The following is a 25,742-nucleotide window of genomic DNA, read 5'->3' on the forward strand; positions in this document are numbered from 1 at the left end:
CTCATGTCTGGCTTCATTTTCTAGTCTTATTGAACATTCTCCTTTGGGACTGTACAGATATTTTGCATGCTGTACAATAATGCTGAGGTTTGAATTACTCCATAGTGGATCAGCTTCATTACTTGTTCATAAAGGGAGTTATGACCCTACTGTATATCCTTACCATGTCTAAGAATTCTCATCTGAGCTTGTCTTGTCAACTTTTGCCCTTGAGTCCCTGATGAAGGTGCCAAGAAAAGGTTAAGTCCTCAGTGTTGTGCTCAATGAAACAGTGGGAGCAGTTGCACAAAGAAAACTGAAACGGATACTGAAGCTTTGAATTTCTGAATGGGCAGGGCTGCCAGGACACTGACCTGCCTGTGAGGATGAGGTTTCTGCAACAATCCCATTCCCTCCGATTGTTTTCTGTTTTTGACTCCCTCTCTCCCCACTCACTGCTGTCCTCTCTCCTCCTCTTCTCCCAAGCTCTGGCCGGAGCTCCTGCTGTAGGTGGAGCTGGCTTTCCTGGAATTGTCGGGCAACTTTTCCTGTTGTGCTTGCTACCTCTTGCTCAATCTCTCGCCTAATGACAGCTCTGTGGCAGGATTACTGGGGTCGGGAAAACTTGTACCATCTGGATGCGTGCTGCACGACGGAGTCCATGTTTATTGCATTTGTTAGAAACAGATTTTCATGATTCAGGTCAGAGGTTTCCTTGCAGCAAAAATGTCTCGGCAGTGCAAAGTGAGGCGAAATCCATCGGTGGGTAAAGTAAACTATGTATGAATGAGAGAGCTTTCAGGAATGCAGATATTACTTGGGGTTGTTTGCAATGGCTCTTTGCCACTGTATTTTTTTACAAGCCTTTTTATAAGTTCATGATGTTTTATAATTAGCTGGCGATGACCTCAGAAGATTAATCTCTTCATGCTGAGCCTATTTAGAACTACTCTTTATTCACCTTGTTTTTAGTACAGGCTGCATGCACCAATAGCCTAACCTGTTTGACAAGACCTGCTAAAAGCTGTTGTAGCTGTAGATGTTTTTTTTGTTTCTGAGTCAAAATTAAACAAAGAAAATTCTTTTTTTATTGTTCTATAGTTTTATTACTGAAAAATATTTCCTTTAAAAAAATAAAATGAGCATACAATTCAAAAATAACATAAGAAAAATAAGAATTATCACTAAAAACATTTAGAAAGTGTGCTAAATCCAGCATCTCCTGTGACTTTATTGTAAAATACATTTTTAAACAGGATTTGTTATGAAAGGTTTGCCGTTAAACAATTTTTGTCAACAATGATGTGGGAGAGATAATGTTTGAACCAAAAAAAAAGAATTTCTTGGCACTTACTTTGTCAGGTTTGTGTGCAAAGAAAAAAATAACAAACTAACAAAGGCCCACATATGCACAGTCACAAGAGACGCCACAACAATTGCTTCTTGTGTTGTAGGTACAGTAAGATAACCAAAAGTCTGGAGATCCTAGAACAACGGGAAACACAAACCCCGATCTCTTGCGCTCAGGCAATTGTGGCTTCCTTGTGGCTTTCAAGGGGCTATTTGTGCCTGACTGTCCTTAATAATGAGCTTCTGCCCTCTTCACACATAATGAGTGGAGGTAGAGAGTTCACACAGGGAGACACGGTGTGTCCGCTTGCAGCTGGGAGTGTCTGAGAGAGTGGGAACAAAGGCTTAGTGTCTGTGACGGTGTGGAGCCCCAGCCATCAGCAAGCAGGCCAATAGACTTCTGCTTGGCTTAGCTGTCAGTCTTCACTGCTCTGTTCTCCAGTGGACGACAGTGCAGAGGGGAACTCATGCAGGCTCCTCTTGAGTCAAATTAAAATGAGCTGCAGCTGCATTCTTCAAGTTCAGCAAATTGAATATATAATAAATATACAGAGGTTTATTTATTATAAGAAAATACCTGCTTATCCTAATTGGTCTTCTGCTTTTTGTCTCTTATAAGATATGTCCAACAGATATTTGCGCAATATATATACTTGTGCTCATCTTGCAAAGGAAAGCCAAATAAAAAACCTCAAGATAGAGGTGAAATAATAAATTTTGATTACCAAAACTATTTGATAAATGTTCAAAATCCCTGTTTAATTCAGCCTTTGTTTGCATTATTTCTAGAGATGCATCGATTAGAATACCTGCTGATACTGATTTTAGCCAATGCTGTGTTCTCATTAAGAACTATAATATATGATAATACAGAAACAGCATTCAAAATATTTTCATTTACATTTGGAGCAGAGGCGACTTCATGACGTCTATAAGTGAGAGCAGTCACCGTAAACCAGTGTTTTACTAAAACTAACAAGCAAAAAAAGACTAGGGACTTGACATTTTAAATAGTCTTTGGCATCTTGTGTTAGTAAGGTTAGTGCCGCTATAATACCGAAACAGCAACACACATTTAGATCCTTACCTTAACACAGATTTCCATAAGGCTGCCAACATTTCCAAATCAAGAATGTTCCATAATAGAAAACACAAACGGATAAAACAGATAAAATAGAGTGACTTTGTAGTACTCTCTTCGACCTTCTTGTTATCTGCTGAAAATCGTGGTCTCTCTTGCAGCCTGAATAAAATGCAGACATGTTCTTACATTTCTTTACATGTCTTAGAATATACAGTTTCTTTTTAAATTGACTCTTACCTCTCTATGCTTCCTCATGTTATTATAAACGCCTCACCTGATATTGAAAGTACCCCCAAATTTGAGTCATCTTCCCTCAGTAACAACTTCCACATGAAAGGGTGGTAATGTTTGCGCAACCTGGTTGATTTGGAGTGTCTGACCAAATCTGATCTATGTCAGGTTGCAACACTCCAATGCATCTTTAACTAGGTTTCAACTTTCTATAATTGAGCTATTTTCCTTTGTGTCATCCGTAGATAGCTGATCAGCTTCCCTGGATTTCGCTGACAATCCCTCTTTGTTGTGCCTGAAAATGGAAACACTAGAGTCTGAGCTGACCTGCCCAATCTGTCTGGAGCTTTTTGAGGACCCACTGCTGCTGCCCTGTGCTCACAGTCTTTGTTTCAACTGTGCCCATCGAATCCTGGTCTCCCATTGCACCCCCAGCGAGCCTATTCAGTCTATCAGCGCCTTCCAGTGTCCAACTTGTCGCTATGTCATTACTCTTAACCAAAGAGGCCTAGAGGGACTCAAACGCAACGTGACCCTACAGAACATCATCGATCGCTACCAGAAAGCCTCTCTAAGTGGACCCAACTCCCCTAACGAGACTCGTCGAGAGCGAGTGATCCCAGAAGGCAAAGCCATGACCTCCCCCACGGACCGTGTGCAGTGTCAGTTCTGTGAGCAGGACCCCCCGCAGGATGCTGTGAAGACCTGCGTTACCTGCGAGGTATCATACTGCGAGGAGTGCCTCAAGGCCACCCACCCAAACAAGAAACCTTTCACAGGCCACAGGCTGATTGAACCCTTGCTGGACACCCACCTCCGGGGGCTCATGTGTTTGGAGCATGAGGATGAGAAGGTCAATATGTACTGTGTTACAGACGAACAGTTGATCTGCTCCTTGTGCAAGCTTGTCGGCCGACATCGAGACCACCAGGTGGCGGCCCTCAGTGACCGATATGACAAGCTCAAGGTAAGACATAGAAATTTTGAAGAATGCTTGGGGATTTATAAAGCAGGCATTCTAGTACCTTTTTTTTTTTTGCAGTTATCAAAAACCACATTTCACCTCTGAAGTACTTTATTTTTAAAGTTGCACAAAATGATAGTAAATTATTAAAATTTGCATTAACTAAGGAACAAATGCATGGTTTCATTGATATGCAGAGTCACATAAATCAAAGTTTATTAAAAAACAGACACTGTCCTGTGCACTTTACCTTTCTTAGAAGCACTTCTGAATGATCTGGAACTTAACAAAGCATGCAGGGACAATGAGTAATTACATCTCATCCTCCTTCAAGCTTACTTTGTAATGTTTTTGAAAGTTGATGATTTACGTTTTACTAAAATAGTGTCTTCCCCCTAGACGTTATCGACTTCATTCCCGAACTGCATAAAATTCTGTGGTGTGGCTTTAAAAAAAAAAAAAAAAAAAGAAAACATAGTTGTATTTGCCTTGAATGAGGTTTGAGTTCTGCATTTATTGGTAATCTGTTGTGATTGGTTGTGATCAGCTGTGTCAATGCTCTTTTTCAGACAGATCCACAGTGGGGGATTTTTTTCAAAGCTTTTTATTATCAACTGTGCTGTAATATGTCGTGTGAGGAAACCAATTTTTACTCTGCTTTAGTCCAAAAAGCAATAGCGCCGGAACCAGAGAATGCATTTACAGTTCTAACTGTTCTCACAGTTCTAAGTGGAGCTGCTCACCTTCAGCAGCAGGGCAGGCATTAATAAGACATGCTGTGAGCTGGAGCATAAAAAGGTGTTTCTGCTTTCAGTTCCTTGTAAATTTATATGAGCAGTTCGTGGAAAAAAAATTTCAACTATGTAGGTGATTTATTTTAGGTTCAAGAATCTTATGGGTTTATTTTATGATCTGCACTTAAAGCAGCCTTTAGTAAAGATAAAACACTAATCCATAAGAGGTCAAAACATGTTAAAGATCACAGCAAATTGTGGTATGTATGGTATGGCAGCGTTGCTGCTAAATTATGATTGGCATCATCCAAAATGAAATGCAAAATAATGTTTGTGTATGTGTGTGTGCATATGATCATATTCAATAAGTTTGTAAATTATTGAAAAGTTCATTTATTCAGCTCAATTCAATTCACTAACTGAAACACATTATATAGATTATTTACACACAGACTGATGTTTTCAAGCCATTATTTCTGTTAGTTATGATGATTTTCCACTTAAACTAATATAAACGTGACATTTAAGATTAGAATATTACATCAGACCAATAAAACAACCGTTTTAATACAGACATGTGGGCTTAATGAACAGTTAGTTTAATCTGTGCATAGGGTTATTTTCAAAAGGTACTTTTAATCTGACAAACAAGCCTCACCGAAACACATATTCTAATTTATTGAATATGACTCTATTAAATCCTAAAATAATGTGCTTTACCATCTTAACTGCTGTCATCTATAGTAGGTGTGGGCATCAAGGACAGCAAGAGTCAATCCATTTTGCCACCATTTTGCCAAATATATTATTGACATTAATTCATGGCATTTGGCTTATACTGTAATAGCCAAGAAAATTTATTTGCATCCATAAAGACATTTTGTAATTTAAATATTAAACACACCAATACTGTGCCGATGACTGCGATTTGATATATCGTGCAGACTTAAAAAGAATGACTAATTTACACACCACAGTAATCCTTTTATTTTGAGAAAACAAAAGCTAATTTTGTTTAACTTTATTCTAATTTTCTCAACATAACATGCAATTTTTGAGAACATGCCATAAACCAGCTTGGCTATCTTGAAATTACAGAATGATTAACTTAATAACAGCAGGCATGGCCATTCATGGCTCCGTATTTCAGAAAGCTTTCAGATCATCACATGATTTATATTCAGTTTTTTTTCTGAAGGAAGATATTCCTTTCTGGAAAAACTGCCTCTTTTCTTCCTAAAACGAATGACTGCATGAAAATGATGTCCACTCACACTCACAATCCATATGCATGAGTCACAAACGTATGTTTTTATTTATCATAAAATCGATCCATATCCTTTTTTTCCCAGTTCTTTCTCCTTTGCTTGCCAGTCACAGTGGAATTTGGATTCAAGGAATCTTTTAGGATGTTATTAGCTCAGGGGATCGGTGTTAACTTCTCTCCTTTGTCTTATCATGCTGTCATCATGCAGAAATCTCCTGGCCGCTTTCTCTGTGCGGGGAGTGATCAATCATATAAGGAGGCGGACCAGGTGATCAGCATCATTTCTTTAATCAAACAATCGAGACGGATTTGTTTTTTTGATCTGCGTTGAATCTGAAAGTAATCTCCCTACGGGATGAAAAGTATTTATGAACATAAAGTGAAGTATTCCCTTAAACAGCTACAATGGGTCTAAGGCATTGACTAATGAGACCTGCTAATGTGACCTCGGCAGCTGTTAATGTATGAGGTATAGTGCTCGGCTTTATGAGCCTGTTGTGTTTTCATTATTGCATCTAGTAGCTAATGTGAACAATAATGTGGCTTAATAACATCGTCCCAATGATTAATGACATTACGGATAAAAGTTTTTTACTTAATCTTCCTGCAGAGTTCAGTATTTACTTGCAGAGTCTAATTTTTATCAGTCGTTGTATCCTATGGACTTGAAATTACATGGAGCAACTTCCGCTGTACGAGGTCGGAAGTGAAAGAGGAAATGGCAATTCCTATGGTTGGGAGGAATAGTTTTTTCGTATGGCATGCAGGGCAGGACCCAGGTGGCTCAAAGCTGAGGTTGTGAATAGCTCTGGTAGTTTTTCTCCTAGTGAAAGTGTTTCAAATGTCTTTGAATCTCCCACACAAAGAAAGTTGTGTGGCACTGCACATACACATGTGTTGTTGGGGTATTTGGAGCATTATGTGCTGTGATCAAATCCCTAATTGCCATATTGTTTTGTGTCAGTGTTTCACTCTGAACAATCAAAGACAGTGACTGCTGCATTAAGGAAGAACTTAGTTTTCCAGTCAGCCCCAAAGCTTACATGTAAAACTTTGAAGTCAGACGCAGTTTCAACTATGGCTAGATGCTAATCTGAAACCATGCAAACAATAGGGGATAATGTTAAGACCTTAAATGTTGTTATGATGACAGTAGGACAGTGTTACAATCATTCACAGTACTGACATAAAGTTCATATTTAATTTAGGTGGTTGTGCAATAATTGCAGTAATAGAAATGTACCTTATTAGGAATAATTATTATATTCTTCTATAAAACTGTATGTGAATTTGACCTGTTTGTCTTATAAAGTGCCTTGAGATGACATTTGCTGTGAACTGCCACTGCATAAATAAACCCTACTGAATCGAATTAGATAGAAAGTTAAAGAAATGACTTTAAAATGAATGTTGTGCTCATTGTCCAAATACCAAAATTATAATTTCAAATATTGAACTTTTATTTACAGGAATACCAATTTGAATTGACATATTAAAAACGATAGAGCAGTAAACATCTTTCTGTATAGTGTAATAAAATCTTAAACAAGTCAATTATTACATCAGTACACGACTTTGAAAAAAGAAAATGTAATGGCCGCATAAAAATAATTCCATATTATGATGTTTACTATTATGGGAAATATTATATATATATATATATATATATATATATATATATATATATATATATATATAAATGAAATATACAGCTCTGGAAAACATTTTTTGTTTCTTTAATCATCATCTCTTCATGTGTATTAGCCCTTCCATTGCAGTGCCTGTTGAATTTTAATAGAGGCACACATCATTCTGCTTAAAGAAATACTGATTAGATGCTCAGCCGATCCCAACAGCATTGTAAAAGACCGTTGGAGAGCGTGCTAAGACACATGAAAGCTGTGATTAAAAGTCAGGGTTATTCCACCTAATGTTTTAAAGCAGTTCCTACGTTTAAACATTAGTATTGTGTTCTTTTAAAAATGAATCCAAACTCGGTTTTCTTGCATTATTTGATGTCTGAAAACACTGCATTTATGAAATTTGACTCCATATAATTTTCTTTGAATTGAATGACAATAATCTTATTTAGAAATGTTGTCTGTAGATCATACAATAAAACAAAAATGTTACTTTACTCATACACATGCCTATAAATGTGCTGATCAGCTAAACTACAAATTTAGCAAAGGTCTCCTATTTTTTCACAGCTGTATGTTAAGAAATACAATGTTTATTTTCTATATTGTTTCTAAAAGTAATAGAAATGTTTTTAGATTCAAAACTGATTTATAATGTACCTTTACTTCCACTTCTAGCCTTCCTCAGTAATAATTGACATTCCACATGCAGGACACCACAGTCCACAGTCAGCTGTAAAAAATGGAGATAATTCAACTGGAAAACTTTAATTTATGCCTCCAAATAAATTCAAACAATTGGGCACAAAGCAGCAGTGCTGAAGTCGATTGGGAGCCGGTCGCACTCATGGTTTTTCGTCATGTGCAAAACTCCAAACATATTGGAATGACATTATTTTAAATGTGGATAAAATGTTTGAAAACAGGATCCCAAAAATACCCAAGAAAAGTGCTACTGGGATTGGCTTTTGGTTCTATTCTTCAAAGAGGGTGTCAAAATCTGTTTAGGGTACTTTTAGTTGGATGTAAGAAACCCATAAAGGTGGGGTTAGCTAAAAATCAAAACACTAAAGACAGACCATTGGAAGGATATAATGGACAAAATCTTCTCTATTAAAAAAAAGTAGACAAGTGAGGGACCCACACAAAGCTGCGAGAGAAATGCTCAATCAACAAGCTAAAAAATAGGCATATGCACTCTACAAAGTAAGGACTGTTTACATTTAGAAACAGTTTAAAACATAGGGAAGTCATCCATAATTATATGTTCATATGACAATCTAAAAATAAAGACTGAGCTAAAAGGGGTTTAAGAATGTTGAATCTGTGGCAGACCACACTTTGACATTTTACATTGTTTGAAATGTTTTTAAGCATTATGACCCAGGTATCTTTTTATGGAAAGATGCATTTTTGTATGTCAGATGCTTTAATAGAAATCACATGAAATAGTTTTTTTTTTTGTTAATCAGCTGTAGCATGCTTTGGGCGTGAGCATAATTTACAAAAAAAGTGACTTGGAAATATCTATGATTAATCACAAAAAACAACAAAACGTAAAATGGATGTTTGTGGAGTGCAGAAAGTAACCAGAGTACTCAGAGAAACCCACACATGCTTGGTTTCACCCTGTCTGTAGCAATGTTAGGTGGGTGATATATGCAAATTAATGCTAGTCAGCACTTTTAATGTTGTTAGTGTTGCAAATATATATTGAAAAGGAAAATCAATCCGTCCAATTATTCAATAACAACAAAACTATACTGGGTAGTTGATTCTACTCTACTTTCTGATGAAATATTAAACTCCGACAAAGTAAAAATCCCATGTTTCTAACAGAGCCTGTACTACTCACAGGATGAATATGGAGCCAATTCATTAAATTCCTAATGTTGACACAGGATAAAACTCCTGATCCTGACAGTGACCCGCTTGGACTCTAAAAGGAAGGAAGAACGTCTGGCCAAGGCAAAGGTGTGGAACCAGAAGCATTCCAGTAGAAAAGGGAAGCTACTCTTCTTCCCTCTCATCGGGTTTAAATTTTAGAAAGATCTCTCGGTTTGGAGAAAGTTATCCAAACACACGAGGAAGATTGATGTTGTCGAAGAAGCTATATTTTAGGCACATTCAGAGAAGCAGCAGATCAAAATGTTTTCAGAAATGAACTCACTTTATGACTGATGCTGCCTGTCTGTTATTTTTTTTCCCCATTTCTTTTTTACGATTTTATTTGCATCTTACTTGAGATAATCAAACAGCACAAACTTTCAAATTCCTAAAAACACACACATGTGCCTATATTTAAACCACTTCTATTGAAATGCTATGCTCCACACACTACTTTTGAAGCTATGAATCCACCTCGCCTCTCTGTACCTGCAACACAGACTCCAAAATAGCTTTCATCACATTCTTTTCAGTATAAATAAATCATATTTGTGAGAGCAGTAATATAAAGCCTCTGCTATTTTGGCAACCTACCTTATGAAATCCTAATGTGAAACACCTAAATTGAAAGTGGTCTCCAAACCATTTGCTTCAGGCTTTGAACCTTTGCAGCTTCTTTTACCTCTGATCATTGCCTGTTTGGTGTTTTCAACAAAGAGAAGTTGAGGCTTAACATTATTATGTTTTTTGCTCATTTTATTTCTGAATGAGCAGCTGCAGGAGCATATTGTTTGTGACGTATTAGTAGATATAAATGTGCAACAACGGCTTCAAAAAAATCCAGATTTTGTGTTAGATGTGAACAAATACAGGGGCAATCTGCTGTGGTGGGGGCCATTAAAAATTGTTTATTTTTTACAGTATTTAGCAGATGTGTTATTTTTTTTATTGGTTTTGGAAAGTTGTCACAAACAGTCTAAAAATTAGGTTTCAAAATCAGGGAAAATTGTACCAAATATTAGATATACGATTCTCTCTATGCTCTATATAACTGGTGTTTCTCTGTAGTGATTTAAGCGTTACTGTGGACTTTAGTCTTGTTTCAAGATCCTTTGCCATGAATTGTTCTGAATGATTAAGCAGTATTCTGCAGCACCAAGGTTGATACAAGGGATGAACAGCACTATTCCTTCTACTGTGTTATTTATATTCAAGGTGGCATCTCAAAGCCTTGATTCTCTATTTAATCCGTTAATTCATTGCCTCGGATAGGTTTAAACTGCAGTGTAAATCTGGGGATTTCCAGACATTTTTCATTAAGTGTAGTCTTAACCATAACAAATTAGTCCTGCTGTTGTAGCTGCTAAGTGGGACTCCACTGCAGCGGTGAACATGGGAAATTATTTTAAGGATAGACCACAGAAAAGGCCATCAAAATCTTTTCAATTCCGCTGATTAAAAAAAATACAGATTATATTTATATTGTTTCACATTTTCCCTTTATGAGCTCCGATCTGTGTTCAGTGAGTAACATGTGGAAAAACTGTTTTGTGTAGTTTTTTATTCATAAAATGCATTAAATCAAATTTGTTTCACCTTTTTTGGTCTATAAACACATAGACTAACAGCATGTACTTTGATATACTTTTTTTAATTCAGTAAAAGAATAACACAAATAATAGGAACTTTGATACATAAGAAAGGATAATTTTGCAATTCTTTATTTTCTGTTGGATTAAAAACTGCTACCTCTATTAAAGGGCTTGTAGCACATTTTTCCTTGTATGCGTTGTAGTCCTTTGAGAAAATTAAAACTGTAATAACTTTAAATCACAATTGGCAGGTTAGACTTTGAATATACAGGTCCTTCTCAAAATATTAGCATATTGTGATAAAGTTCATTATTTTCCATAATGTCGTGATGAAAATTTAACATTCATATATTTTAGATTCATTGCACACAAACTGAAATATTTCAGGTCTTTTATTGTCTTAATACGGATGATTTTGGCATACAGCTCATGAAAACACAAAATTCCTATCTCACAAAATTAGCATATCATTAAAAGGGTCTCTAAACGAGCTATGAACCTAATCATCTGAATCAACGAGTTAACTCTAAACACCTGCAAAAGATTCCCGAGGCCTTTAAAACTCCCAGCCTGGTTCATCACTCAAAACCCCAATCATGGGTAAGACTGCCGACCTGACTGCTGTCCAGAAGGCCACTATTGACACCCTCAAGCAAGACGGTAAGACACAGAAAGAAATTTCTGAATGAATAGGCTGTTCCCAGAGTGCTGTATCAAGGCACCTCAGTGGGAAGTCTGTGGGAAGGAAAAAGTGTGGCAGAAAACGCTGCACAACGAGAAGAGGTGACCGGACCCTGAGGAAGATTGTGGAGAAGGGCCGATTCCAGACCTTGGGGGACCTGCAGAAGCAGTGGACTGAGTCTGGAGTAGAAACATCCAGAGCCACCGTGCACAGGCGTGTGCAGGAAATGGGCTACAGGTGCCGCATTCCCCAGGTCAAGCCACTTTTGAACCAGAAACAGCGGCAGAAGCGCCTGACCTGGGCTACATAGAAGCAGCACTGGACTGTTGCTCAGTGGTCCAAAGTACATTTTGTGGATGAAAGCAAATTCTGCATGTCATTCGGAAATCAATGTGCCAGAGTCTGGAGGAAGACTGGGGAGAAGGAAATGCCAAAATGCCAGAAGTCCAGTGTCAAGTACCCACAGTCAGTGATGGTCTGGGGTGCCGTGTCAGCTGCTGGTGTTGATCCACTGTGTTTTATCAAGGGCAGGGTCAATGCAGCTAGCTATCAGGAGATTTTGGAGCACTTCATGCTTCCATCTGCTGAAAAGCTTTATGGAGATGAAGATTTCATTTTTCAGCACGACCTGGCACCTGCTCACAGTGCCAAAACCACTGGTAAATGGTTTACTGACCATGGTATCACTGTGCTCAATTGGCCTGCCAACTCTCCTGACCTGAACCCCATAGAGAATCTGTGGGATATTGTGAAGAGAACGTTGAGAGACTCAAGACCCAACACTCTGGATGAGCTAAAGGCCGCTATCGAAGCATCCTGGGCCTCCATAAGACCTCAGCAGTGCCACAGGCTGATTGCCTCCATGCCATGCCGCATTGAAGCAGTCATTTCTGCAAAAGGATTCCCGACCAAGTATTGAGTGCATAACTGTACATGATTATTTGAAGGTTGACGTTTTTTGTATTAAAAACACTTTTCTTTTATTGGTCGGATGAAATATGCTAATTTTGTGAGATAGGAATTTTGGGTTTTCATGAGCTGTATGCCAAAATCATCCATATTAAGACAATAAAAGACCTGAAATATTTCAGTTAGTGTGCAATGAATCTAAAATATATGAATGTTAAATTTTCATTATGACATTATGGAAAATAATGAACTTTATCACAATATGCTAATATTTTGAGAAGGACCTGTAACCACAATTTAGTATTGGTCAGGAAAAGCTAGACCGGTGGTTTTTCAATTCAACATTGAAAAACCACCACAGATTTTGAAAACATCCATTTATGGGCTTCCTCCAGTCGACAGTGAGGAAGAGAGGTTATACACCTCACAGACACATTTGAGAAAAACAACCATTCATGCTCACACTCAAACCCATGAGGCAGTTTAGAATATCTAATTTATAGCCTGTAAATATTCCCAGAGAACGGAGAAAGGTATGTTCTCTCTTCCAGGGGTGGAAGAAAAGATAAGTGGCATTCTTTTTTTGCAGGTCCTGGTTTGGTTTGGTTTGGGAGCTAATTCTCGTCACCTCATCTTTGCTGGATGTTTTTCTCGTGTGGTAACAGTATTTTTTAAATGATCAGGCATAGCTAAATAGAGAAAAACTGAAATGTTCTCACTTTCCTGCTGCTGCCTATTTCCCTAGAGTTTTGCACATAATTTTCTTGAGAAGTATGAAGTGTCCTGTATGAAGTGTCGTGTTTGTGTGAGCAAACTATTTACTTGATTCTTGTACAGCGCCTTAACTTAACATGTATGTTTTTTGGGACTTGGGATAAAACTGGAGTATTCAGAGAAAACCCATGTGAGTACAAGGTGAATGTGGAAACTCCACACACAAAATCTCCTGTTGGAATTTGATACCAGGACATTTTTGTTGTTATGCAAACTACTTTTCCAGTACTTTAGCAACCAGCTTTGATCGTTTTTTGAATGCTTAAAAATGTATAAACTCCACAAAATTATTTGACTATATCATTATTACTTTGTCAAAGCTATAAAAGAGCACAGTTCAAAACATTGCATCAGTAATGGTATGAGGACACCCCAACACAGCCCAAATTTTAATGCACTTTAGACATACACATCTGCATTCATAGCAGTTCCTCACATTACATTACAGACATGCAAACTGTGAATGGGGGGAAGGGCAGGCTGGGCACGGGGGGATGTTGTGGCCCTCTTTTGTTCCCGCCTCTGCCTGTTTGGTGGGGACTGGAGGTGTGGGGATGGCCCAGGGGTCTCTGGCAGCATCACAAGGGGGCTGTGTGGATGCTTGGGCCATGTTTCAGAATGGTGAGTTCCCATTGGGTGGCTATTGGCTCCAGGGGATGTGTCAGGCCGGCTGTGGGCTGCAGGGACTACACTGGGCCCAGGTGGGCATCCCTTCTTGACATCCTAGGGCTAGCTCACCAGGTGAGATGGTAATGTGCCCTCCATACCTTGCTCCTTCTGAGTTACGCCTCCACGGTGGGCTGGTGCCTGTCTGGCATGTTGGGGTCTCTAGGGTGGTCTCCATAGCCTGAGGCTGGAATGTCTTGCTGCCGGGGGTTGGTGCAGGCCCTTGGACGTCACAGGGACTGGCTCTTGAGTACCGGGTCCTGGGCTTGGACTGTGTGCAACGTGCTGGTGATATGGCTGGGTCAAGGGGCTCGGTGCTCTACATCTCACCCTGTGCCTCTTTGGCCTGGGGGCTACTGTTCCTGTGCTCCACTGCCCCTGTGAAGAGCATATGGCTGCCCCGGGATGTTTCCTTTTGTCTGTCTGCATGGGGCTGCTGCAACTTTCTGGAGCTGAGTCCATCTGTCCTTTGCAGGTTTTGGGTGCTGTGTGTTGCAGGCCTTCTACAGTTCTCTCCAATCTAACAACTGTGCACCTCCAGGCTACAAACTCACTCACATGCACCAGCTCAACACAAACATACTTATTTCACACATACACTCACGCAAACACTTTTCTCTTAATAGAAAAAGATATCAGGAAGTGAATTGGACCTCCACAAGTCTGTTTCATCCTTGGGTACAAATTCCATGCCTGAAGAACCCAGGTGTATCTAGTCAAACAATAATACTCATATAAATAAATAGCATGGAAATGTCCAGTCATCATAAAGTTTAGGAAGGAAACTTTGTGTGGCAATAGCAACTTTAACTATTCTGTAACAATTCTTCCACAAGGTGGAACAAGTGTGTTCATAATTAGATAGAAAAAACAGGATTGCAGCCTCTGCTCAAAATTCATCCCAAAGGTGTTTAGGAAGCCCAATTCAAGTTTCTCCACACCAACCTTGATACACCTGTGGCCATGCAAGTGGTTGTATCACCAGAAAATATGTGCAAACAAGACAGCCTACAAACCGGACTCAGTTACACCAGTTCTGTCACGGTAAATGGGCCAGAATTCCAGCAAATTCAGGAAAGAAGCTTGTGGAAGGAAACCTAAAACATGGACAAAGTCATACAGCTTAAAAGGCAATTCTGTGAAATACTAAGGAAATGTATGTAAACTTCTAAGCATGAAGAAAGTTTTTAAAAAATGTTCTTAAAAGGTATAGTTCTCCTCACTCTTTCATTTAGCAAATAGATATAATTACATATGGGGTTTAAAATGTTGCAGATTAATTATTGTTTTCTAGCGTGATTTACATTTAATCTACAAATTAAACATGGTCTTAAATATTAGTGATTAAAGGATAGGAAAAAAAAAGTACTCACTGATGTGCCCACTTCATCTTGAAATCTGTGTTTTTATTTTGGACGGGTAATACTCAGCATATAAGAGGACATTTCTTCCCATCAGACCACACCATCATCATGCCACCCAATTACAGTCAAGAGATTAAGTTGGAAACATAAGCCTTTGATCTCAGTCAGTGATTAACACAGCCAGGGCTGAGTTGTTTTAATCACTGGCAGATGTTCTGCTAAGCTCCATAGCCCGGCAGACTGGGTGATGGGATCTTTGGCACACCACAGGGAGGTTTTTGAGGGGGTTTGCACTAATCAGGGCCTAAACGTGGACAGTCAGATCCAGTTACAGCCTCTGCTCAGGACATCCGGGCTCTGATATCTCTATGTTCATTATATGCACTACTCCAGTATTTGTTTAGCTGCTTCATGGCTTGATGGAAAAAGGTGTGTAATGAAATTCAACTTTCCTTTTCAATTTTGTTTTGCAGCAAGCACTGGACTCCAACCTCAGCAGTCTAATCAAGAGGACCAGTGAATTAGAAAGCTTGATGGGAAAACTTATTCAAACCTGCCAAAATGTGGAGGTGAGGTTATTTATTTATACTTGCAGCTGCAGACTATAAAGTTTTTAACTCCAAGTAGTAGTTTTTCATACTATATTGTCAATTTTATTTTATTTTCAAAGCAATGCACAGATTAAATAGGAAAAATATATATTACTTAAAAGACGAGCAAAATAATATGGTATTCCAAAAAGGTTTTTATTATTATTATTATTATTATTTATTCATCAATTATATGTATTAATTTACCATTCTTAGTTTTCATAGTTGTCATTAAATATTTTTATTCTACTAATACTCAATAATGGTTAATAAAAGTCTGCTTCTGATAATGGGCACATAGGACAAATAGGGAAATCCCTAACAAAATCAACTGATTATTGGGTTGCTTCAACTGAGACACAAGAACCATCCTCATTTATAGACCATTTTGTTTTCTGCCTCATCTTGCTTATATGCTATTGATTGTGATCCTCATAAGGATTGCTGTAAAGATTTTTGACTTTCTCATACAGAAGCTAGAGGCACATTTTGTCAAAACAAATTCCAGCATGAGCCCCATTTATTTTCACTGTTGCTTATTTGAAACTTCTCTTCTGTCCAGGTAAATGCCTCACGGCAAGAAAACAAGCTACAGGAAGAGTGTGACCTACTGATTAATATCATACAGCAGCGAAGACAAATCATAGCAACAAAGATAAAGGAGGGAAAGGTACTGTTGTTCGTCCTTTGCATCTATATAATATGTGTATCACCTTGTACGAGTCAATAACCTTACATCCTCAGACCGTGAGCATTGTGTTTTCATAAAAACTCTAGTGTTGTTATTGACCTGAGGGATGTTTTTGTTATATTCTTAGTGTTCAACTGGTGTAGACAAAACATTTTTTTTATTATTTTAAAACATTTATGAGATGAAGAAAAAAAACATATGAAATTCAAGTGAAAAGGAATAAAAATCTGGACATATAGACGTTTTCCCTCAATTTTACACAGTGAATGCAGTGGATTCAATGGGAATTATAATGATACCTTGATGAAAATTTGTTTAAAATCTTACTGAAAAGAGATATACTGTCTTTGTATTGAAGCTGGAGATTAGCAGGATGAGGGTCTCGATACTAAAGCTTACACATGATTCATTGGTATCTTGGGTTTGAATTAAAAATCAGTTTCATTAAATTAAATATTTGTATCAGTCTCAAATCTGATATCTATTTGTCAATCATAAAATGGAATATATGATAAAATCTCTGAATCATAATATTCACACTAATATAAAGATTATTTTACTAACAAGACATAAACAAACAAACTAACAGACAAACTAAAATATAACTACTGAAAGGACAATTCTCAAAGTACTGGGTAGTGATCGTTCAGGTTTTCTTTAGGTAATAAAGATTTAACTTTATCAAATGGTTTATCCATGTCTCTTTGGAAAGGTAAACTCTTAAGTGTAGCCACATCATTTGAATTTCCTACCTTTTTAAATACCTCTGTGGAGGTATTAATAAGTCTGGAAGATTTCATTAGAGAAGTCCTAACAGAGGCCCAAAGGTTGAGTTCTATCAAGTCTCTTGCCACTCTTTATGTCTTGGCTGGAAAACACTGGCAGTAGTGGTTCACACAGGTGTATGCCCAAGGAGTTTACTTTGAAGAGATATAATTATAATAGTGTCTGATGACAACAGTAACTGATGCATAGTGCTTTCCTTGATGCCTCCAACACCGCTGCTGGCCGTCCTATCTGCTCGATGTGAACCGACATTCATCAGAGAACAGCACTGAGGTCTATTGGTCCATCATCCAGTGTAAATGCTCCATGGACCATGCAGGACGATGATGCCTGTGCCTGGTGGTGTGGTCAGGTTCCCTTGTGGGGACTATGCTGGTGTAAACGTTTTGAATGGTCTGACGTGACACTTGGGCTCCTCTCACTTCCTTTAAATGTGCCTGGAGTTGAGTGGAATTCATCATTTGGTTCTGCAGGGCACTGTTTACAGTGAAGTGGTCATCATTGTGGGATGTGGCCAAAGGACATCCACTTCTATGCCTTTCTGTGACTCTTCCAGTTGCTCTGTTGCAACCTGCTGATAACAGTAGGCTCAGTGGCCACTTCCATCTGAGAAAATCCTGTTAGAAGCCTCGCAATGCCGAGGTACTGTCAAAATGTGAACAGCAGGATGAGGAGGACTGCTTAAATACCAACTCTAATTAAACCGGTAAGTTTATTGGTTGATTCATGGATCAAACACCTGCTGTGAATTTTGTTGCCCTACTCAGTCTGGGAAAAAAGACTGTGCATTAAATGCAGCTGAATATTAAGTAAATCAAGGACAATGAGTCAGCAAAAAAAAAACAAGACGTAATTAAGGACATATTACATATTTAGTTCTGTGAAGAAATTTAAAACCAGACTGAAAATACTACTACAGGCATTTATGATTAAGAGTACAATTAACAGAAGATCACCTTCACCTTAAATATAAAATGCAGATTTTTTCAGATTTTTGTCTATGAATAATTAAGTCTGTCTTTTTTTATGAGAATACACAGTTCATCACCAAGTGCTTTTGAACCTGTCAGCATTACACTGTTTTACATTTTCTTTTATAATATGTGGTCCGATTTTTGCTGTTGACAATAGAAATGTGCCTACAGTGAATCAGCGTGTTTTCAGGACACAAGAGAGATAGGTAATGATTCCTACTAATTAAGTGCAACCGGAGATAGAGGTGGAATAAATGAGTCGATATTAGATAACATGGTTTTGATATTGGTTATATAACATTTTTCCTAAATAATTTTTAAAAAATGCCACAATAAATACATGATATACCCACCATTGCAGATATGTGGTGATTCAAACAGAGTTTCTATTATTAAAAGAAATGTGTGGGCTTCTGCAATCATTCAAAATATTGTTTACCTTTCTTTCCATGATAGATTCCCTTAGAGATGTGATGTCTAGTTGTGCCTTGTTCAGTGTCAGAGTAAGATCGGCCCAGCTTTCTGTGAAGCTCCTCTCTCGAGGACTCTTTTCTTTCTCCCTTCGTGCCTCATGACAGGTTGTGAATTTGCTCTCGGCTGTTAAGCCAGTTAAGAGGATGTTGTGGTTCTGACAGCGCTGTGGATGCTTTGCAAATGTGCCTCCAGTGCACGTATAGCTGAGTCTGACCAAAAAAATCTAAAGTGTACAATAAATCTGTTTTCCCCAACAAGATTGCGTTACTGGCGTAGCTAAACACCACCTAGCATTTGAAAGCTTGGGTCTTCACACGCTAAACATTTATTGGTTATTTAGCTAGATTAATCATCTATGTGTGTACCATATTTTCTGCCTAGGCCATGAGGCTGAGGAAGCTTGCTCAGCAGATAGCAGGCTGTAAGCAGTGTGTCGAGAGATCGTCGTCCCTCATCACTCAGGCTGACCAAACCCTCAAGGAGAGCGACCATGCCCGCTTCCTTCAGACAGCTAAAAGTATCTGTGAGAGGTAGGAGAACAGTTACACCAAACACCAACAATATATATATTACCTTGCAAAAGTATTCATACCTTTGGACTTTTTCATATTTTGTCACATTACCGCCACAAACTTGAATGTGTTTCATTGGGATTCTATGTGACTGACCAACTCAAAGTACTGTGTTATTGTGAACTGAAGGTAAAATGATACATAATTTTCATAATATTTTACAAATAAATATAGGAAAGTGTGCCATGCATTTGTATAGAGACCCCTTGAGTCAATGTTTTGTAGAACTACATTTTGCTGCAGTAACAGGTGGAGTATGTCTACCAGCTTTGCCCATCAAGTGACTAAAACCTTTGCCTATTCTTTACAAAATAGCTCCAGCTTAGTCAGATTGAATGGAAGACATCTGTGAACATTAATTTTCAAGTCTTGCCACAGATTTCGGTCTCCCTTTGACTAGGCCATTCTAACATATGAACATGCTTTGATCTAAATCTTTCAGTTGTTGTTCTGTATGTTCAGGGCTGTCATACTGCTGTAAGGCAGACCTCTGCCCCAGACTCACGTTTTTCACAGGTTTTCTTCCAGGATTGTATTTAGCTCTATCCACCTTCTTTTCAACCCTGACCAGCTTGCATTTCCCTGCTGATGAAAAACATCTCCACAGCATGCTGCTGCCACCATCATGTTTCACAGTGGTGGTTAGCAGGATGCAGTGTTCAGGGTGAAATTACTGTGTTTATTAACTAGAAATTTTATTTAAGGTTATTAGAGTAAATGTTCAGTGGGTATGAATACTTTTCCAAAGTCCTACATATTTTAGATACAGTAAATTGAAGCATTTCCACCGCTTTATCAATTATTCTTTTTTTTTTAATAACAGGGTCTCTATGGCGACAGCATCCTCTCAAATACTGTTACCAGAAATTAACCTGAATGATGCTTTTGATACTTTTGCTTTGGACTTCACAAGGGAAAAGAAAATGCTAGAGAGTTTAGATTACCTTACAGGTGAGTGAAATTATACTTATAGAAGTCAATGTTCAATTTCATGGTATGATGACTGTATGTAATTTAGTATATTGGCTATTTACTCCTTGATGAGTCTAAATATACCACAAATTGGAAATATATTTAAAGCATTTCACAGCATGAACTGAAAATGATCCACAGGCCTAAATAATGGATTATACCTGATCATGAATTGGGTGGTTTGAATTTCAACAATAGTAAGTGGCTGAAGAATTAAAATCTCACTATTTTTGGCAGCAGTGGCTTTATTTTGTACAGAATCAAAAGATTTAATTGTTTATGCTTAGCCCCTGTTGTGATGCGAGAATGTACCGCTGCATGGGGGCTGTGGTTGTAATTGCTGGAGGAACTCCAGTGTAGATTAATTACACTTGTCAGCCTGAACGAAAACACAAATGGATGGTGCTATTTATCCTCCACTGGTCTCTACAATACATTCGTTTGGTTTGATGATTATGTGTCCGGAATAAAATCCCCTTACCATCCATTAATCTTTGTGGATTAAAAAAAAGCCTTTCTGGGTTGTTTTTTTCTGCAGCACCAAATCCACCAGCAATCCGTGAGGAACTATGTACAGCTTCGTACGACACCATAACAGTTCACTGGACATCTGACGATGAGTTTTCTGTTATATCATATGAACTACAGTACGCCATCTTCACCAGCCAATCTAATGTTGTCAGTAAGTGCATATTGTGCTTTTGTTGTGTGATGTCAGTGGTGACAAACATGAGTGTGATGGAAAGGGATTTCTTTGACAACCTTTATGCCCCAGACTTTGTTACAATATTAAAATAAAACAGTATTTTATCAGCAGTGGCTAAAAGGGGGCAGTTCTGATCAGTCGTTCAGTTAGATTCCTGAATATCAGATTCAATTGGGCTTCTTTAATGTGTTTACATTGTTCCTTGTTTAGGGAGAAATAGTAAAACACCGCACAACGTCAATGACCTCTTGATCAGTGGTACTCAATCATGCTTCCCAGGAAACACTATTGTGCATTGATTATGTGTTTCCCAGCTGCCACACACCTGACCTGAATAAATAGGTGATTAACAGGCTTTTGCAGCATTTGATGGCATGCTGAGCAGGTAATGCAATCATGTGAATTAAATGCGCCGGAGCAGAGACTCATCTAAAACTTGAGGGACAGTGGGCCCTGAGGACCAGGATTGAGAACCAATGCACTAGAACCCAAGCATTTGATAAAATGCCTGTAAGCTAGATACACCTTGACCACAGCTTTTTGTAAGTAAGTACATAAAATGTATGTCTTTAGCATTAGTTAAGACTTACAAAGTGGTTTAAAGGTTGAAATACATGCACATGTACAGTTAAATGTAATACCTACAGTCACAATGCCAAGATAATGTAATACAGTGAATTGAATGTCTGTGGAAATGTCTGTGGAAAATATATTGGCTGCCCATTAAAATGTCAGCAGTGGTCAAAGCTCTCAAACCTTGGAGACCTACACGGAATAAGCAGGTGAAGCATGTCAGACAGACATAAAGGAACATGACAATACAGGGCTCTATATGCAATTACTGGATGTTAATATGGGATCTTAGCATAATTGGGAGATGTTTTTCTGTATTGACTAATTTGCTTACATAGGCCTGGCTTTTGAAGAAATAATCAACTAAGTTTCTATAGGGCTGAGGTCGGGTCTTTGGGGAAGGCATTTTAGAAGCTTTATGTTTGACTGCTTTAATAATTCCAGAACAATTTGTACCTGTATTTGGGATCACTGTCCTGTTGGCACTCCAATTCATGACTATAAATAGCTCATCTGACCGAAACTGTAAAGCTCAGATGAAGAGGAATCCCAGGACCCATCCAAGCTTAAGAGCACCGTTTCCTAAAGCAGATTGAACTCCATTGTCGCTGTTGACAGTTGCTTTAACTTGGACCAAGCAGGTGCTGACAAAGAAAGAACCCCCTGCTCCAAAACTGAAATGATAAAACTTGGCATACAATTTATGTTGCTTACATAGATGAACTGAATACCTTCTGGAGAAAAGGGTGTATGGTCACACAAAACAGACTTTGAGCTACTTGGCCACAAGGGCAAGTAAATGTTTGTTAACAGTGAGGGTTTTGAACCCAAGAACATAGTACTGACTGTCCTACATGATGGTGGCAGAATCATGTTTGGGGGACTGTTTTGCTGCCAGTGGTACTGATGCATTATATAAGCTGGATGGAAGGGAATACCTCTATACCTTTTACCATCACTTTAAATCAATACCTAGAAGGTTAAAACAGGCACAATGATTGAAAATACACTTTAAAACTGGTATTGCTGGTTAAAGCAGGCTAACATTTAGCTTCTAGAATGGCCCCAACCTCAACCCTATATATGTGGACTATATAAGAAATCAGTCATCATAAAAGAACTTAAACATTTCTGATAAGAAGATAAGTCAAACATACAGCCAGAACCATACTAGATCCTTTGGTGTTTCTCTTGAACTTTCTAAATGGCATTTTAATATATTAATATAATAATTTGTGTTTGTATATTTTTGGCCCTGCATGAACAGATTTACCCTGTGGGGGTTAAAATCCTCTATAAATTCAACATTTACACCCCATTCTTGTGTTCAAAGATCCTTAAAGTTGTATGATGTATTTTTCATTTCTCACATTCACCCAGAAAACCCCCATTACAAATGAATCGATAAAAGACCGCAAATTAATTTGATGAGTGAATATAAACATCTGACCACAACACTATCTGCTCGCTTTTTTAGGTAATTATTTAATTTCAGTTAAACAATATTTAATGTGGCACATTTGGTGACAGGCAGGACAGATAGTCGAGTAGCATCCAAATGTACAGAATACAGTGGGCTTGATAATGTGTCGGAGTGGAAATGAGCAGGAGACTTCATGAATTGATCACCCTAATGTGGTCACAACATGCTCAACCGAACAATGTTTTCTTGTCTGCCCCAATGCACCACCGCACTCGCATCAGCGCTAATGATATTGTGTTTCATGAATCAAAAAAAAAAGCTTCCACAGAGTGAAATACTGCTGTGACTTCTGCTAACTAAGCCTGTGATTAACTGCTTGTTCCTCATCAGTGACTTTCTGTATGTCGGGGCTGCAGGTCTGTGTAACTCTGTTGATAGTTGGATGATAGTACCAAACATCAAGCAAAATCAATACACTGTGCACGGACTCCAGTGTGGCACCAACTACATTTTCATAGTGAAGGCCATAAACCAGGCTGGAAGCCGCAGCAGCGCCCCAGGGAAACTCAAAACTAACAGTAGGTCATCATCAGCTGCAAACGTTTATTCATACTAAGAGTTTTAATAGTAAGTTAAAAAAAATGTATTTTATGTCAAAAACTGCAGTTCAACGAGATTTCTGCTTTATTTTAAGGTCAGCCATTTAAACTGGATCCAAAGTCGGCTCACCGGAAGCTAAGGGTATCCCACGACAACCTTACAGTGGAGAGAGATGAGACATCATCAAAAAAGAGCCACAGCCAGGAGCGCTTCTCCAGTCACAGCAGCTACGGGGTCACTGGGAATGTCTACATAGACAGTGGCCGCCATTACTGGGAAGCTCTGATTGGAGGCAGCACATGGTAAAAGCATCTTGAATTGAATTTTAAACTGAGACTTATATCTAAAGTACAAACCGAATTCCAAAAAAGTTGGGACACTAAACAAATTGTGAATAAAAACTGAATGCAATGATGTGGAGGTGCCAACATCAAATATGTTATTCAGAATAGAACACAAATCACAGATCAAAAGTTTAAACTGAGAGAATGTATCATTTTAAGGGAAAAATATGTTGTTTCAAAATTACATGGCGTCAACAAATCCCAAAAAAGTTGGGACAAGTAGCAATAAGTGGCTGTAAAAAGGAAATTGAGCATATAACGAACAGCTGGAAGACCAATGAACACCAATTCGGTCAATTGACAACATGATTGGGCATAAAAAAAGCTTCTCAGAGTGTCAGTGTCTCTCTGAAGCCAAGGTGGTAAGAGGATCACCAATTCCACCATTGTTACGCAGAAAGATAGTGCAGCAATACCAGAATGGTGTTACCCAGTGTAAAATAGCAAAAACTTTCCAGTTATCATCATCAACCGTGCATTACATCATCAAAAGATTCAGAGAATCTGGAACAATCGCTGTGCGTAAGGGTCAAGGCCGTAAAACTCTACCGGATGCTCATGATCTCCGGGCCCTTAAACGTCACTGCACCTCAAACAGGAATGCCACTGTCAAGGAAATAACAGAATGGGTTCAGGAATACTTCCAGAAAGCATTGTCAGTGAACACAATCCACCATGCCATCTGCCGTTGCCAGCTGAAACTCTGCAGTGCAAAGAGGAAGCCATTTCTAAGCAAGCTCCACAAGCTCAGACGTTTGCACTGGGCCAGGGGTCTTTTAAAATGGAGTGTGGCAAAATGGAAGACTGTTCTGTGGTCAGATTAGTCACGATTTGAAGCTCTTTATGGAACACTGGGACGCCATGTCACCCGGACCAGAGAGGACAAGGATGTTTTCAACGCTCCGTTCAGAAGCCTGCATCACTGATGGTATAGGGTTGCATGAGTGCTTGTGGCATGGGCAGCTTGCATGTCTGGAAAGGCACCATTAATTCAGAGAACTATGTTCAGGTTCTAGAACAACATATGCTCCCATCCAGACGTCATCTCTTTCAGGGAAGACCTTGCATTTTTCAACAAGATAATGTCAGACCACATTCTGCAGCAATCACAACATCATGGCTACGTAGGAGAAGGATCCGGGTACTGAAATGGCCAGCCTGCAGTCCAGATATTTCTCCTATAGAGAACATTTGGCGCATCATAAAGAGGAAGGTGCAACAAAGAAGGCCCAAGACGATTGAACAGTTAGAGGCCTATATTAGACATGAATGGGAGAGAATTCCTATTTCTAAACTTGAGAAACTGGTCTCCTCTGTCCCCAGACATCTGTTGAGTATTGTAAGAAGAAGGGGGGATGCCACACAGTGGTAAAAATGGCCTTGTCTCAACTTTTTTGGGATTTGTTGACACCATGTAATTTTGAAACAACATATTTTTCCCTTAAAATGATACATTCTCTCAGTTTAAACTTTTGATCTGTGATTTGTGTTCTATTCTGAATAAAATATTAGATGTCGGCACCTCCACATCATTGCATTCAGTTTTTATTCACAATTTGTTTAGTGTCCCAACTTTTTTGGAATCCGGTTTGTAGAATAATTTTTTGTCTTTTAATACATTTTGAACAGGTGACTCACGCTTTCGTTAGCTCCCAACTGGATTACTGTAACGTTCGGTATGTTGGTGTTAGCCAGCACTGTCTCTCACGACTGCAATTAGTTCCGAACGCTGCAGCCCGTCTTTTAACACAAAAAAAAAAAATATGAACACATCTCCCAAGTACTCACTGCCCTTTGCTTGCTCCCTGTTCGCTTTAGAATTGATTTCACAGTTTTATTGATTACCTATAAGGCCCTGAATGGGCAGGCTCCTGTATACCTGTCTGACCTCCTGCAGCCTTACAGGTCCTTCTC

At 38.6% G+C, this 25,742-nt stretch overlaps 1 protein-coding gene across 5 annotated transcripts in view; it reads left to right on the plus strand.

Annotated features, from left to right (window-relative positions):
- mid1 (midline 1) overlaps positions 1 to 25,742 on the plus strand; it is a 51,844-nt gene that overhangs the window by 20,052 nt on the left and 6,050 nt on the right. For 3 of the 5 annotated variants that reach the window (XM_047370824.1, XM_047370821.1, XM_047370822.1), the window contains exons 2-10: positions 2,890 to 3,611; positions 5,818 to 5,877; positions 15,597 to 15,692; positions 16,276 to 16,383; positions 19,020 to 19,168; positions 20,034 to 20,161; positions 20,721 to 20,864; positions 23,301 to 23,462; positions 23,579 to 23,786. In XM_047370824.1, coding sequence (XP_047226780.1) covers positions 2,946 to 3,611; positions 5,818 to 5,877; positions 15,597 to 15,692; positions 16,276 to 16,383; positions 19,020 to 19,168; positions 20,034 to 20,161; positions 20,721 to 20,864; positions 23,301 to 23,462; positions 23,579 to 23,786 — 1,721 coding nt within the window. In that variant the 5' untranslated portion in view covers positions 2,890 to 2,945. Of the gene's footprint in view, positions 1 to 519; positions 742 to 2,889; positions 3,612 to 5,817; positions 5,878 to 15,596; positions 15,693 to 16,275; positions 16,384 to 19,019; positions 19,169 to 20,033; positions 20,162 to 20,720; positions 20,865 to 23,300; positions 23,463 to 23,578; positions 23,787 to 25,742 lie in introns of those variants that run through there. The other 2 variants (XM_047370823.1, XM_047370826.1) reach the window with 2 other exon arrangements.

Source organism: Girardinichthys multiradiatus, chromosome 7, assembly GCF_021462225.1.
Source record: "Girardinichthys multiradiatus isolate DD_20200921_A chromosome 7, DD_fGirMul_XY1, whole genome shotgun sequence".
NCBI lineage: Eukaryota > Metazoa > Chordata > Actinopteri > Cyprinodontiformes > Goodeidae > Girardinichthys > Girardinichthys multiradiatus.